At 31.8% G+C, this 14,793-nt stretch overlaps 2 protein-coding genes across 3 annotated transcripts; one reads left to right on the top strand and one right to left on the bottom strand.

Annotated features, from left to right (window-relative positions):
• Positions 1-327: 327 nt before the first annotated feature.
• Positions 328-4,169, top strand: LOC108482141 (cytokinin dehydrogenase 5-like). The gene is made up of 5 exons (XM_017785250.2): positions 328-1,192; positions 1,272-1,399; positions 1,471-1,746; positions 3,237-3,499; positions 3,790-4,169. Exons 1-5 carry the CDS (start codon positions 610-612, stop codon positions 4,124-4,126), a joined length of 1,587 nt encoding a protein of 528 aa, XP_017640739.1. The 5' UTR covers positions 328-609; the 3' UTR covers positions 4,127-4,169.
• Positions 4,170-7,824: 3,655 nt separating this feature from the next.
• On the bottom strand, positions 7,825-11,065 carry LOC108480366 (probable ubiquitin-conjugating enzyme E2 18). Of its 2 annotated transcripts, none has more exons than XM_017783345.2 (6): positions 10,925-11,065; positions 10,668-10,771; positions 10,459-10,561; positions 10,292-10,355; positions 8,191-8,279; positions 7,825-8,088 (listed from the first exon to the last, which is right to left on the bottom strand). In XM_017783345.2, the coding sequence occupies exons 1-6, from the start codon at positions 10,952-10,954 to the stop codon at positions 7,993-7,995; spliced, it is 486 nt and encodes a 161-aa protein (XP_017638834.1). In that variant the 5' UTR covers positions 10,955-11,065; the 3' UTR covers positions 7,825-7,992. The 2 variants fall into 2 exon arrangements, with proteins under 2 accessions (XP_017638834.1, XP_017638833.1); XM_017783344.2 differs by having other exon boundaries at positions 10,871-10,969.
• Positions 11,066-14,793: the final 3,728 nt, after the last annotated feature.

Genomic DNA, 14,793 nt, shown 5'->3' with positions numbered 1-14,793 from the left:
ACGTGATTGTCCACGTGTGTTCCCTTTCCGTCCCACTCTCACGCCTCCCTTTTATATTCTATAATAATATGAATTTAATTGAGAAAAAAAATTGTAAAAAATTGTAATTTCATGTATCACATTATTTTTATTTCTTATTTAAATAAAAGAATAATAAATAAAAATTTTCTCTTGATGTTCAGTTTTTTTATCTTGAAAAAATTTAATTTATTATTTTTTTATTAGAAAGGGATAAAAGATGATATAGAATTATAATTTGATAAAAAATTTTCTCTTGATTGAGAAGCTTTATATATACATATCAAGCCTTTTTCCTTGTTTGGCTTGAGAGAGAACCCACCATTTTTGTTTCTAAAAAAGAAATGAGAGGAATCTGTCGGTCTGTGCATGTTAGATGTTTACGTAGTAAATCTTTAAGTGTTAGCTGGGCTTACGTAAACGCTGCCATCAAAGGTTTTGTTCCTTTTCCTCCTCACTTTCCCCCTTATCTTTTAACACCTTGTTTTCTGCACTCTTCTTCTTTATTATATATTTATTCATTTCATTGTTCCAAAGAAACCATTTCTTGCAGCACCGAAAACCAAGCATTGTTTCTTTTCTTCTTTTAATATGGCAACTATGCTTCTTTTAACCTTCCTTATTTCTAGTTTAATTATGGTTACTGTTGGATTGGCCATCGACTTCATGGAGATTCTTCGCCTGGGTATTGATGGTCAACTCAGCGTCGACCCCAGCGACGTCGAAACGGCTTCTCTCGATTTTGGTTTGCTCACCCGAGGTCAACCGCTGGCTGTATTGCATCCAGTTTCGGCTCAGGACATAGCTCGAGTCGTTAAAGCAGCCTACGGGTCAAACCAGGGGATGACGGTGTCAGCTAGAGGACATGGGCATTCCATAAACGGACAGGCTCAGACCACAAACGGTGTAGTGATTCAGATGAGTGGGTGGAAAGGGGGGAATAAGCCACCTCGACCTCATGTTTGGGCTGAAGAGAGATACGTGGACGTTTGGGGTGGGGAGCTTTGGATAGATGTGTTGAAGAGTACCTTAGAGTATGGACTGGCACCCAAATCATGGACGGATTACTTGTACCTCTCTGTTGGTGGGACTCTGTCAAATGCTGGAATCAGTGGCCAAGCTTTCAATCATGGTCCACAAATTAGCAATGTTTACGAGCTTGACGTCGTTACAGGTCAAGTTCTTCCATCTTTTTCAAGCATCATTATATTATTATTGTTGTTGCATTAGAATGAATGGGATTTGGTGAACAGGAAAAGGTGAGGTGTTGACATGCTCAGAAGATGAAAACACAGAGCTGTTTCATGCTGTCCTTGGCGGTTTAGGACAATTTGGCATTATCACCAGAGCTAGAATTTCCCTTGAGCCGGCTCCAAATATGGTACCTACCATTCATTCTGTTTTTCATCCACCAGAGCAGCCTTTAACTTGCGTCTGTCTAACGTGGTGTAGGTGAGATGGATAAGAGTACTGTATTCCAATTTCTCAGCTTTTACCAGCGACCAAGAGCATCTTATATCGCTACATGCAGAGTCAAGTAACCAAAAATTCGACTACGTTGAAGGTTTCGTGATTGTAGCTGAAGGGCTCATCAACAATTGGAGATCATCTTTGTTTTCCCCTCAAAACCCTGTTAAAATCTCCACTCTTTTTCCCACTGGTGGTGTCTTGTATTGCTTGGAAATCGCAAAGAACTACCATGAATCTACTGCTCAAACCATTGACCAGGTATATTATATATCCATTTATTGCTTTGAGTACTATGTAGCCTAATCCTCTCAATCTGCCGTCAATGATGCTGATTAGTGCATTAGCTATTATTAATTACAACAATACTAAGTATCAACTCAACCTTAATTAATTATATTCGATCAAAAACAAAAACCTTAATTATTTATTACTTAATTCATAGCTTGTGAAAGTAGATAAAATTTTAAAAAAAATGTATATATATATAGTACCAATCAGCAAGGATTCTATATGTTTCTTCTCTTACCTAAGAAAGCTGTGTTTAGACAACTAGCTTATATTATATGGAGTTTATTCTAATATATTATATATCGTAAAAGCAGAATGAAATGAAAGTTCTTATATTAAGACTTAGATTATATTTTGCTCTTTTTACTTAAAAATGGGTAAACTAATTCTTGTACATTAGATTGAAGAGTAAATTAATCATTTTTGTTAAAAATTTCATCCACTTGAACTGTTAAAAACTAGTGTGGTTGAATGAATAACTAAACAACGACATGTGATATGCCACATGTATACAATAACCAGCTTTTAATAGAAGAAACAATTTATTTTTTAATTTAATTTAATGTAGAATAATTAATTTATCAAATTTTTTTAATAGAATAACCTCTGTAAAACTCTTACTCATAGTAAACCCCCAACCAGGCTAACATTTTAGTTGAAAAAACTTAAAAAGCAAACATAAAGAACAAAAGTTGTTAATATTTAGCTAGTGGCTTCATATAATTCATTTATATACTATCAGCAAAAACGGTTTTCTAATTGCAACTTAGAACCTTGGACAACATCATTGTTTTGCATTATTGTCAAAATCTTTTTTAAATATTACTTCAACCGTGGTCCAAAAGAATTTTATAAATCTCAAATAAATAAAATTGATGTGAATTAGTAATCTATTTTAATGATGATGTATTGTTTGTACGACATCAAAAGTTACTATTAATTAATTAAATTTAATAAATTAAAAGTATGAACAAATTAGAATGGTGAGAAAAGTTTAAAACTATCTAAAACCCTTCTCCAATTCTTAAATAAGAAAATAAATATGTTTTAATACGCTCAAATCATAACCAATAATGATAAATTGACCAAAAACTTCTAGAAATTATTTGGATTTACATATCATAATAGTTCATTGAAAATTTAATGCTAGAGATTATAACTATATGAAAGTAAATAATAAATCTAGTTAAAAAGTTTAATGCAAACATATGCAAGAAAACAGGGAAAATCATGTGTGATCTATTATGCTGATAAAATCCTAAAGGAACACTACTTTATAATTATATTATTACATTAAATATTATTAAATCTAAGCCGGCCATGATTCCCTCACCAAATTGTTCACTATTAATTAATCTTCTCTTCCAATTAAAATATATGGTTAGAATCGAAGTTATACGGACAAAACAATTGTTTTGTTAGATTGATGATAGGTTTTTTTTTTTTTTTTTTATACGCAGGAAGTAGAGTTTCTGTTGAAGAAATTAAATTTTATATCGACATCAGTGTTTACGACTGACCTGTTGTACGTGGATTTCTTGGACCGGGTTCACATGGCTGAGATGAAGCTCCGGTCCAAGGGTTTGTGGGAGGTCCCTCATCCATGGCTAAACCTTTTTATACCCAGCTCAAAGATTGCTGAGTTCGATAAGGGAGTCTTCAAGGGCATTTTGGGGAATAAAACAAGTGGCCCAATTCTCATCTATCCAATGAACAAGAACAAGTATATATGCCCTTTTTACACCAACCATTCATTCCATGCCCATGCATGAAACATGCAAATGTTATCTTCTCATGCCCCCATGCATGCATGCTAATTGTTGTGTTCATGCATTGCATATACATATTAATGCATATCTACTTCATCATCACGTAATCACCCTCCTGAACCCTGGGTCCTTTTGATTCCTTCAAAACCATCAATCTCAACTGCCATTTCCATTCCACAGAACATGACATGTTTTTTTTAGCATGCAAAAAATACTTTACCACATTTGGGCTGATATGGTGCAGATGGGACCATAGGAGCTCCGTGGTGACACCGGATGAGGGTTTGTTTTACCTGGTGGCATTGCTAAGGTCAGCCTTGGATAGTGGGGAGGAAACCCAGAGCTTAGAATACCTGAACAACCAGAACCGTCAGATTCTGAGATACTGTGATGAAGCTGGGATCAAGGTGAAGCGATATTTACCTCATTACACTACGCAACAGGAGTGGATGGACCACTTTGGCAATAAGTGGGATCGGTTCTATGAAATGAAAATGGAATTTGACCCGAGGCACATTTTAGCCTCAGGCCAACGGATTTTCACACCCACATTCCCTTCGTTATCCAACATGCCTTCATGACAATGATTCAATGATATAAAACAAATCATTAAAACGGGCATTAGCAAGCATACGGTTTCTCTTTTACATAAAAATCATAAACATATATAACAACATTGGGAACACTCCTAAGAATTAACTTGGTAAAAATTTTCGTAAGATCTAAATCGAATCTACTTAATAGCCACACAGGAACACCTGCCAAAGGAATCTTAGATCAAGCTTTTATAAGATGTATAAATTTGTTTGTTAATAAACATAAATTACCATAGAGTGATATACCCAATATTTTCTATCTATGTCTAAATCACAAATGTTTAAATCCCAGAAAAGATTGAAGGGGTCACAAACGATCTCGCTTAAAACTAAACTTTCAAGATAAAATATCCCTATAGTGTAATTTAATAGCACAATATATCACTATAATTGTACCCTACAAAATATTGAAAGATGAATAAAAACAATAAAGAACACTAGAAATTTAACGAGGTTCGGTAAATTATGTCTACGTCCTCAAACACTACCAAATATATTTCCCTACAAAAGATATAAGTGAAAAATTACAAATTAGAAGAGGGAAATTTTGCCTTTATGAAGAAAATGACAAATTTGGGATGATTTACAAACACTCCACAACCTTGTATTTTTTAGATGTGGGATTGTGCTATTTCAACAAATCTTCACCATAGCAAATTTTCACATTTTCAATATCCTTGCATAACAACATTTGATAGTGTCTTCAAATTTTAGCCTTCAAGTTTTAACATTGATCAAGTCCAAACATAGTTGGAACTTAACCGCAGCCACAATCTTAGTTATCATGTCGACAGGACTCTCAGTGGTTTGAAATTTTCTAGATCTTTGCTCCACCATCTTCCAGAACCTCTCGTACATAATGATATTGGACATTAATGTGCTTTGTCCTTGCATGATAAACTTGATTCTTGCTAAGTGAATAGCACTTTGACTATCACAATGTACTTTGACATACTTCTTTTTAGTTTCCAATTCACCAAGCAACCCTTGAAGCTAAATTGCCTCTTTTACAATACACCACTTCTATAGAAGATAAAGCAATTGTTGACTGTAAAGTAGACTTCCAATTAACTGGTGCCTTTAAGGTAAACACAAAACTAGTAGTTGAACGTCGTTTGTCCAGATCACTAACATAGTCTGAATCACAATATCTAACCATACACTGATTATCTTCCTACTCAAAAATCAATCCAATATCCACTGTATTTTGGATATATCGCAAAATCCATTTCACAGCTTGCCAACACTCTTGCAACAACCTATTTTTTAGTGGTGTCAAAAATGGTTGTTTTGGGACCACAATTTCGATCATTGATTCAATAAATATTATTATTCAATATTATCATTGAATATTTATGAGTCTAATAGAGTGTCGTATTAAAGTTTGGTTTGGTGATTTTGATGTTTGGTTGGTTAATTAGGTAAAAAGGACTAAATTGTAAAAATTGAATTAAATTGGAAGTGCTAAATGACTAAATAAACATGATTGGATGGCTTTATATGGTAATTAGACCATAAGAAATAATAATGGATGGTTAGGGGCTAATGGTTAATGAAATTAAAAGTTTAGTTTAAGGATAGCTTGATAATTAGGCAAATGTTTTAACATAAACAAAATAAACTAAAATTATCAACTTCTTCATCCTATCATCTTTGGACTGAAAAATCATTTAAATAAAGCTTGGAGTGCTCGGTTCAATTTCGTCCTTGCATGTAAGTCAAATTTGATTTCGTTTTTAGTAAATTTTATATTTTTGTGATCGTTGTAGCTTAATCTAGTTAACCCGAGGATTATTTCGTAAAACTGTTAAAGGTTTTGGGACTTGCCATTAATTATTTTTAAATTTTTATGTGGTTAAATGATAGATTTATGAGTTTGGTTGTTAAATAGGACTATTTTGTAAAGTAATTTTAGTTAGTTGAGTTTAGGGACTCAAGTGATAAAATGTTGAATTTAACAAGGAATTCTTGTGAAATATAGTTACTTGGGGTCTATTAAGGGACTATATTGAATTCGACACTAATTTTTTTGGTCTAATTGTGAAAATATATAAGTTTCAGTTTTAGAGACTAAATTAAATAAAAGGTAAAATTTTAGGGTAATAGTGTAAAATATTATTAAGGGCCATGTGCATGTATTTTGACATTATAAAGTAATTGAAGTTGATAATTGAATTAAATTATATTATAGAACAAGAAATGAATCAACCGGTAGACAAGCGAAAAAGGAAAAATTGTTGAGGAGTCTTTGGTGTCGTGTTTGATGCTGATTCAATTTAGGTAAGTTCGTATGGTGTGTAAACTAATTTAATTGTTGCCTTTTGTGATTTAATATGTTATGTATGATTATGATTGAATTTCTTTGTGCAATAATCTTGAATATTGGATGGACCAAATTGTAAGGAATTGTATAATTGGTGTTGGTGATTGAAAAAGGAACTGATTATAGTTGAGTTCATGCTAGTATGTTGATGTTTAAATGACTGGAAGTTACGAACATAAATGAGACCTATATGAACGCAGTGAAATATTAGAATGCGAATGGCATGGCATTAGGATTAAAGTTATTATCATTTCGGGTGTTGGTCTTGGATGTTTTATTGATGGCTAAGGTCCTACATTTGTTGTGGATTCTTCACAACGCAGCATCGTATAATGTTATCATCTTGACCCACAGCTCATGTGATCAGGACCATTTACATAGGTCGTGTGAGCATTTACATTCACAGCTCATGTGAGCATTTTATCTTGTGTATCCAACACTATTTTGCTATAGTTCATCGAGTGAGAACAGGACATACGAAATGGAAATGATATTTGATTTAATGACAAGGGTATGGATATGTATTATGTATGCTTGTGTTGTATTTGGTATATAAGCATGAATTACGATTTATGTTTCCGATGTGAATAAGCTAACCTTGTTGGGTTTCGATATGCATAGGACAAAGAATGTTGGGTTACCAAATTATATTTATATGTGTGTGATCTTTTCTTAGGTTATATTAAGATCGGTAAGTTTATGTTTAATTTTGTATGAACTTATTAGGTTGCTTATGTTTGCTCTGTTTGATTTCTTGTAGCTCATCAAAAGTTTTGCAATCGACTAGAAATCAAGTCGGAGTTCACATTATTTGTTCAACGAGTAGATTTTTTATCATTAGGTTATAAGTAACATATAAATAGATGTTATGACTTTATATGTATATATGCAAGTTATGGTTTGAAATGGTATTGCAGTCAAGCTTCACATATCAAATCACACATTGAATCAAAATTTATATAGAATTTTAATATTTATCTTTTTATTTTATGGAAAATTCTTATAACCATTAAATATATATATTAGTAAACAAAATATTTTAAATAGGTATGAAATAAATATCAAATTAATTTAAAATTTTACATACATGACAAATACGATAAATTTAACAACTAAACTGTTAAAATGTCATAAAAACAAGTTAAAGAGAGTGTATTAATTAATAATTTATATGAAAACTGAGTACCTACTAAACATGTAAATCCTCACCCCAATCTCCCACAGTAGCTTCCAAAAAGAATATCCAAAGCGAATGTTTTTGTTTCCCTTAAAATGTTGGAGACCAAATGCAAAATGGTCAACAACTACAAAATAACTCAAGAAGAGAGAAAACGAATAACAAAGTGTGTGCATAACTGGATTAGAAGAAAATAAAGGTTTATATTGTTCAGTCTGCATTAGGTAACACTATTCAAAATAAATCTACGTTTAATTCATAATTTCATACACAGCATGACAAATGTAAACGATTACCTATCCCTGTAACCTCAGTTTTAATACAAAGATAATAGATAATAGGTTCATATTATTATACTTTATCGCCATGGAACCACCATCTCGTCTCCTTGGGAGACCTGCCATTGCGACAGTTCTTAACATGTCGATCGTTATCAGCTGGCCTTTGCTGCATAATTAGAGAGTGAATTCAGTATTCCACCTTTGAACATATAAGGCCAGATCTTAGGGAACAAAACAAACGGTCAAATTGCTAATAATTCCAACAAACCTTGGCAGTTGAGCTTGATAACATGGAGAGAATGCTGATGCAGATGGAACTTACAGTCATGGCTGGGGACCAGCTATCATACAGAATATCTGCAAAATAGGATCAATGCAAGATTTTGAATGTTGGGTAGCTAGATAATAGACCACATGCATATCACAAAGAGAAGTGCAAAATGGATACTAATGATCAAGCAGCCTTTCCTGTTGTTCTACATTATCCAAGAACTTCGTGTGACTAATTGTTTTAACTCTTTTAATGATTTATTTGCTTTCTCAACCTATTTTGGACTAAAATGCACACCAGAAAAATAGCTCAATGACACGTTTTTCATCACACATATTTGCCGAAAATTGTTATGGGTCATGCTATCCTGGTATAGCTAACCAACAAAAAAAATATTCATGAACTCAACAGAAACTCTACAAATGGGAAGCCACATGCGCATGAAGCACAAACATCAAGGACACTTGCTAAATAAAATATAAATTGATTCACAAAAACCAGTATTGTCAAGGACACAAGGTGCACTCACAGTGCTTAGACCCTTTACATGGACTCGGGGACAAGCTGCAGAAAGCAAAAAAAATATCCGAGTGAAAGTAAAGCACAGTATGTGTGTGAATGTGGACTAATTTCTCTAAAAGAAGATTGACATATGTAGTTATTTTGGTTCAATATGCAAGATTTCCTTATGTTCAAGGTTTTCTGTTTGATTTTCAAATACTAAGAAGTAGAGTGTTTGATACACTCTCTTTATTACTAGTAAAGGTACATCTAATGAATGTGTGAGAAAAAAAATTAAATTAAAGAGAACTTCAATCAAGTAGGCCTTTCTTTTTTGCACCTATCGCCTTACAAAAAAGATTGCCTAGGTGCACCCAAATGAGGTTCACTCAAAAAGGTCTAAGGCGCTTTTTTTGTCTAGTGCCAAGGCGCAAGCACACCTAGGCACACGCCTAGACAACACTAACAAAACAATGCAAAATAGATTTCTTAATGGCCAGGAAGGTTGCAATTAATCAACACCTAAAGAAAGAACAGTTCACACCAGAGTGCCATATTCAAAGTCTTCATGAAACTTTACCTAATCATTAACACCTTGAGGATCATGTAAAGCCCAAAGACACGAAAGACAAACTTTTAGGACAGACCATATTTTACTTTCTTGTGTGATACATACAACATTCTAGATGGTCAAGACTCATTCATGGCTATGATGAGTAAACTGCTCAAAACAAGTACTTTGCTAAACAGTTAGTCGCATTAAATGCAAAAGATGACCAGCTCTCTTAGACACCTTCCAGTAAATATTTTTCTCCTAATTAATATTTCCATTAGGTGACCAAGCAACCTCTCTTCAACATCTTCCATAACTAGTAATATGCTAGAACAGAGCATCTCCAAGCATAGGACAGCGACAAAAAAACTCATAAACTCTCTAGCAAGTCACCTCTGAAAGAAAAACATGGGGAGAAACTTATCCTCTATCAGTCTAGCAATATAATATACTAGACATTTCTGAGCAAATCTTAATATACTCTCAGGCTCACAGCTTGACTAGAAAAATGAATGATGGAAATGGCAACATAACACCATAAGTGAATAGTTCCAATATAAATAGATGGCTCAAGAACTACTATGAACAATGATATAAGATGCTATGTCGATTACGTAGTTAGTCTTACATCCAAGGAAAGTGCTAATCATACACAATACCAATGGAACATTAAATGACCTCCCATTTATGCAGATATCATTTATCGAAATTTATCATGACAATTTGAACTGTAATTTACAAATACCACATGACTAATGGAAACACTGTATCCATAAAGGAGAGAGGGTGTCAAGGAACTCAAAGCGATATGTCAAAAAAAGAACCAGTACAATTATGATTAGAAATAATCATATCACGTTCTGCAAACTTCTCAAATAAACATTCTCCATCCGCTGTAAACATCACATATACCCCAAGCAGTGAGATTAAAAAAGACTAGCTGTTCAAGATAATTGTAGTTAGATACAAGTAAAACAACAAATTATCCTCAACAAATCACCGAGTCCAGCAATGATTAACGGAAAAACAAACCCTATAAAATACCTAAACAAATATGTCCATTGCTATAAATGTGAGGATGTAATGGCGAAGGAGGAATGAAAATCACCTGCTCAATCAACAAAAGAATACCACAATCTCCATTCATAAATCTTCAATTCCACTGTTTACTCAGAACAAAACAATAAGGAAATGGAAAGTAAATGAGGTACCTGGGGTGCCTCCATAGGATAATGCTCAGGAAAATCAACCTGAAGCTGATAAGTTTCATTAGCATAAAGCGTTCCAGGGGCTCCGTTGACTTCGATTATCCATCTTTCCATCGAAAATAAAAATCCAAATATTTACAGATTAAAACCCCTCTATTAAAAGAATTATCCAGAAAAAGTTAATTAAAATAGCAAACAAAAAGGAAAAAAACCTTTGGAGATTATCAGTGACTTTATGCTTGAATCCAGTGGGTGGATTAACTTGCCATTCCACTAATTCTTTCTGGAGTCTATTACATGCGATCTTGCTTAAAGCCTACGAAAAGCATACTCCAAACAAAAAGAGTAAAAAAAAAAAATCAAACAAATAGAGAAACAAAAAAGAAAATAAATCAAAAGAATTGGCGGACGCAACCTCAACTAGGGCAGAAAGATAACATAAAAATTCTTTTAGAAAAAATATAGAAACCTTGCGTGAATGAGCGGAGGAGCTAGTCATGGCTTCTGCGCGAGCAAGCTAGAGAAAAATGAAAAAGGACGGTGCCATCTGCTGTAATTTATATACTAGGCCCAGTCTAGCGCTGTAAATGTCAATTATTATTGCTCGAGAATTTTGGAGAAAAATGTCAGTAAATCGAACAAAAAGGCAGTGTAATACGGTAAATTGGTCGATCAACGTGGCATGGAGAGGATTGGGTGCTACACTGTATTGCAACTTATATTTTCCTTAAATTCAATTACTTATATTTATTAAAGAAAAACACGAATATGTTAAAAAGTCTGTGGAATATTCGATATTACCATAATTAATTCTGCTTCATTTTCAAAAGTAATTAAGCAGTAGTTGATAAGTTTCTTTTATAATATTAATATTGATTTTTTCATTTTATAATAAATTAATTAAAACTTATCACATATTACTTTTTACTGTTTTCAAACCTACGAAATTTGAATTTGAAATTTTATATTTAGATAATGTATATATTATGGATAAATTAGTTGAGACTCAATACTACATCCCGAAAATTGAATTAGTAGAAACGGACATTAGATTGTGGGCTCAAGAGAAAATCAAGTTTTATATCTTAGAAATTAAAATAGGATAAAATAAATAATTAGTTAATAATAATATCAATAATAATTAAATTAAATATTAATGATATCAATAATCGGGCATTAATAAAAATTAATAAAGATTAATTTGAAATAATGGTTAAAGTAGAGGTTAAATGTGTAAATTAAGACTAATTATTAAAAGAGAGTTATTAGAACAAGGGAGAAATAGGAGAGGATTTAGAGGGCAAATAGTCCAATTTTTAAAAAAAGCATCTTTTATATTTTCTTGGCATCCGAACCCTCTCTATTCTTTCAATTTTGCAAAAAAATCACTCTTTCTTCTCCAATTTCTCACCTAAACTTAGCTTGTTTTTGCTCAATGGTGCAAATTCGTGGACTTTTTGAATTAAAGGCAAATCTATTGTTATCTTATGTATTAAATTTTTATTAGGTGTTTTTAATTTGAATTTTCATAAATCTAAGCAAGAAAATTAAAATTTATGATTTTAAAGATATATTTTGCATAAAAATAGTGAATCTCGTAATAAAGAGCTAAGAAATGTTTTTAAAATAATTTTTAATATATTTTAACGAGATTAAGAGGTTTACAAATTCAATTTATCAAAATCTTTAAGTAATTGTATAAATTAAATGGTTTTTTTTTAGAATGAGGATGAATGGTGGTCTTTCGAGAAAAATAGTGTCTAGTAAAATTGAGTTGAATTATCGGCCTAGATCTATAATTAGAAACAAGTTAAGAGGTTATGAGGTAGAAATTAAAGATTTAATAAGTTAAAAAGAATAAATTAAGCTAAATAAATTGTATAAAATAAACCGAATAAGTATGTCTGACTCGAGAGCCGTTGTATGAACACAAAGAGATAAGTTAGATTGTTTTCGAATGCTTAGTAATATGTATATTTTTGTGTGAAGTTGAAAACATTAGTGAAGCCTCAACAAACCGGGATAAAGGCAAGCAAAAAGTTGTCTAATTCGACGAGCCGTGGTGAGCTATAGATGAGTGCATTTGTATGTCGTGTTTTAGCATGAATTGAGAAATCTAGAGAGTAGAAGTGTGGCTTGCGAACCCCCACTTATAGTAAGCAAACCTTGACTTCTTTCTTATACAAATCCTTACAATTTTAGTTAAATCGTTGAGTATATACACAAAGCGATTTTATGGTACAAAATGCATGAACTTATAATATACATGGGCTTTATTCTATATATAGTATATAGTAATGGGTTTTAATGTTTATATATAATATAATATACATATGCATATATATATATATATATATATATATATTATAAGTGTGGGTTTTATTGTATAATATATATTTATAGGTTTTGTTTTATCTAATATATATAAATGTATATGAGAGTTTTAATGTATGCTAAAGTTGATGTGACAAATGTCATTAAATAGGTATGTATATATATGTAATATATATTTGCATATGATTTTATAATACTTGTGAACGAAAAAAAAAACAAATATTATAATATGAATTTTTATAACATATGAATTTTATTGATAATGCGCATTTATGTATGCACAAACTTGTAAGTAAATTATGAGATTTAAGATATTGCGAGTTTTGATTAGTGCAAAATTATATTATTGTGAAATGCTAAGTGCGAGCTCAACAGTAATGCGAGCCAATTATATTGTGTGATAAAATGTGATTAATTAGATATGTTGGCAATGTGAACACTTGAAACCATTAGATATCATTGTCATGCCATAGGATTATGAGTACTCACCCTTTTTATTATGTATTGGACATTGTAGCCCAGCGATAGCGTTGGAGAGATAAAAGAATGTCAAGCATAGCTCTATTCACCGTAGATAGCGTGGTGTGTTTGGAGAGTGTGAGCATACGTGCTACACTTACATAGAGATATCGTACAATTTTATGAGTCATATGATGTGTTTTGGAGATCCGTTTATCCAATGAGTATATAATTTCACTATGTTTCATATTCACAAATTGTCAATATATCATTATGTTGAGTATGTAATTTGTGTTATATGTGAATTTTTAAAGTATATTTAAATCCTAACATGTCTGGTGTGTATATTTGTGTTATATGCATGTGTACGCACTTAGCTTCTCCAAGCTCGCACTCATTACTTTACTTTGTAGATAAATAGTTCACGGGTTAACGAGGAGAGTGGCAAATTGATGATCCATCGCAAGACATTTTTTTAGAGTATGTGTGTTAAGCTTTTAAATTCCGAAGTGAAGGCAACGTGGGTCGTTCCAAGGGTTTAATACTAGAATTAGACTTAGAAATTATAAATAAAATTTTCAACGAGTTGTAAACGAACATTACATACTATTTAACTTTGGGATTTTCAAACGTTATAATTGCTTACTTTATTTCTTGTTTGGATGATTTTATTACTTGATTAATGTGATGTAACAAATTTTTGCAACTAAGGGAGATCGTAGAGTATTGAGGTACATCTTATACCTTCTAATTGTGTGGATGAAATGATTAATTTAGAAAAACGTGCACTTAGGTCTAATTTTCTATATGAAATATTCTGCAAATGTGTAATGTGTATGGTTGGTTGGTATGGTTCATAAAGTTTTAAATGCAGAGTCACTTCAATAGCTAATGTGACGTTCGAAATTCGGGTCAGATCGTCTCGACCAGGTTCGGGGTGTCATTTAGTGGTATCAGAGTCAGGTTTACAATAACTCGACGAAGTCACAGTTTTCAACAAATTAACATTTTTGAAAATATAAATACGTTGATTTTCAAAAATTAAAAAAAATGGAAATGTTTAAAACTTTTTGAAAAATTAAACGTTATATGGAAATGTTTCCAATTCAACTCTTGATTTAGAAAATGCACCCAAGTAGCCCATTTAACTAGATGTTTTTTTTTTCTTTCAATTGGGATAATGATTTTTTTGGTTTTTTTATTTTTTTTAAAAGAAAGTTATTTTAGCTCTTGATTAATTTTTCATTCTTTTTACTTTTGAACTTGCATTTTTTGTCAAATTACCTCAAAATGAATTAACGTTTTTTAATTTTGCTTACATGGCATACATGTGGATTTTCACATAAATGATGATTAGTATTTAATTAATTTTAAAATTTAAATATACTTTTTAAATAATCTTAGTGATTTTTATTTTTTGAATTTTAAATTTAAAAAAATACGTCTTGTCCACATGATAATCTACATGCATATTATATCGAAAAGTTAAAAAACATTAATTTTGCCATTCATTTTGAGGTAATTTGACAAAAAATACAAGTTTAA

This window comes from Gossypium arboreum, chromosome 1, assembly GCF_025698485.1.
Source record: "Gossypium arboreum isolate Shixiya-1 chromosome 1, ASM2569848v2, whole genome shotgun sequence".
NCBI lineage: Eukaryota > Viridiplantae > Streptophyta > Magnoliopsida > Malvales > Malvaceae > Gossypium > Gossypium arboreum.
Note: the sequence above shows the minus strand (reverse complement) of the source record. Positions and strands in the feature narration are given on the sequence as shown.

What these genes read in the sequence shown, in the direction of transcription:
- LOC108480366 (XM_017783344.2), bottom strand. Translation starts at nt 10,954, where the DNA reads ATGACTAGCTCCTCCGCTCATTCACGCAAGGTTTCTATATTTTTTCTA. An exon ending in GTCACTGATAATCTCCAAAG is followed by an intron (nt 10,562 to 10,667) that starts GTTTTTTTCCTT and finishes TTCGATGGAAAG; the next exon opens with ATGGATAATCGAAGTCAACG. An exon ending in CAATGGACATATTTGTTTAG is followed by an intron (nt 8,280 to 10,291) that starts GTATTTTATAGG and finishes CCTATTTTGCAG; the next exon opens with ATATTCTGTATGATAGCTGG.
- LOC108482141 (XM_017785250.2), top strand. Translation starts at nt 610, where the DNA reads ATGGCAACTATGCTTCTTTTAACCTTCCTTATTTCTAGTTTAATTATG. An exon ending in CTGCTCAAACCATTGACCAG is followed by an intron (nt 1,747 to 3,236) that starts GTATATTATATA and finishes TTTTATACGCAG; the next exon opens with GAAGTAGAGTTTCTGTTGAA. An exon ending in TATCCAATGAACAAGAACAA is followed by an intron (nt 3,500 to 3,789) that starts GTATATATGCCC and finishes GATATGGTGCAG; the next exon opens with ATGGGACCATAGGAGCTCCG.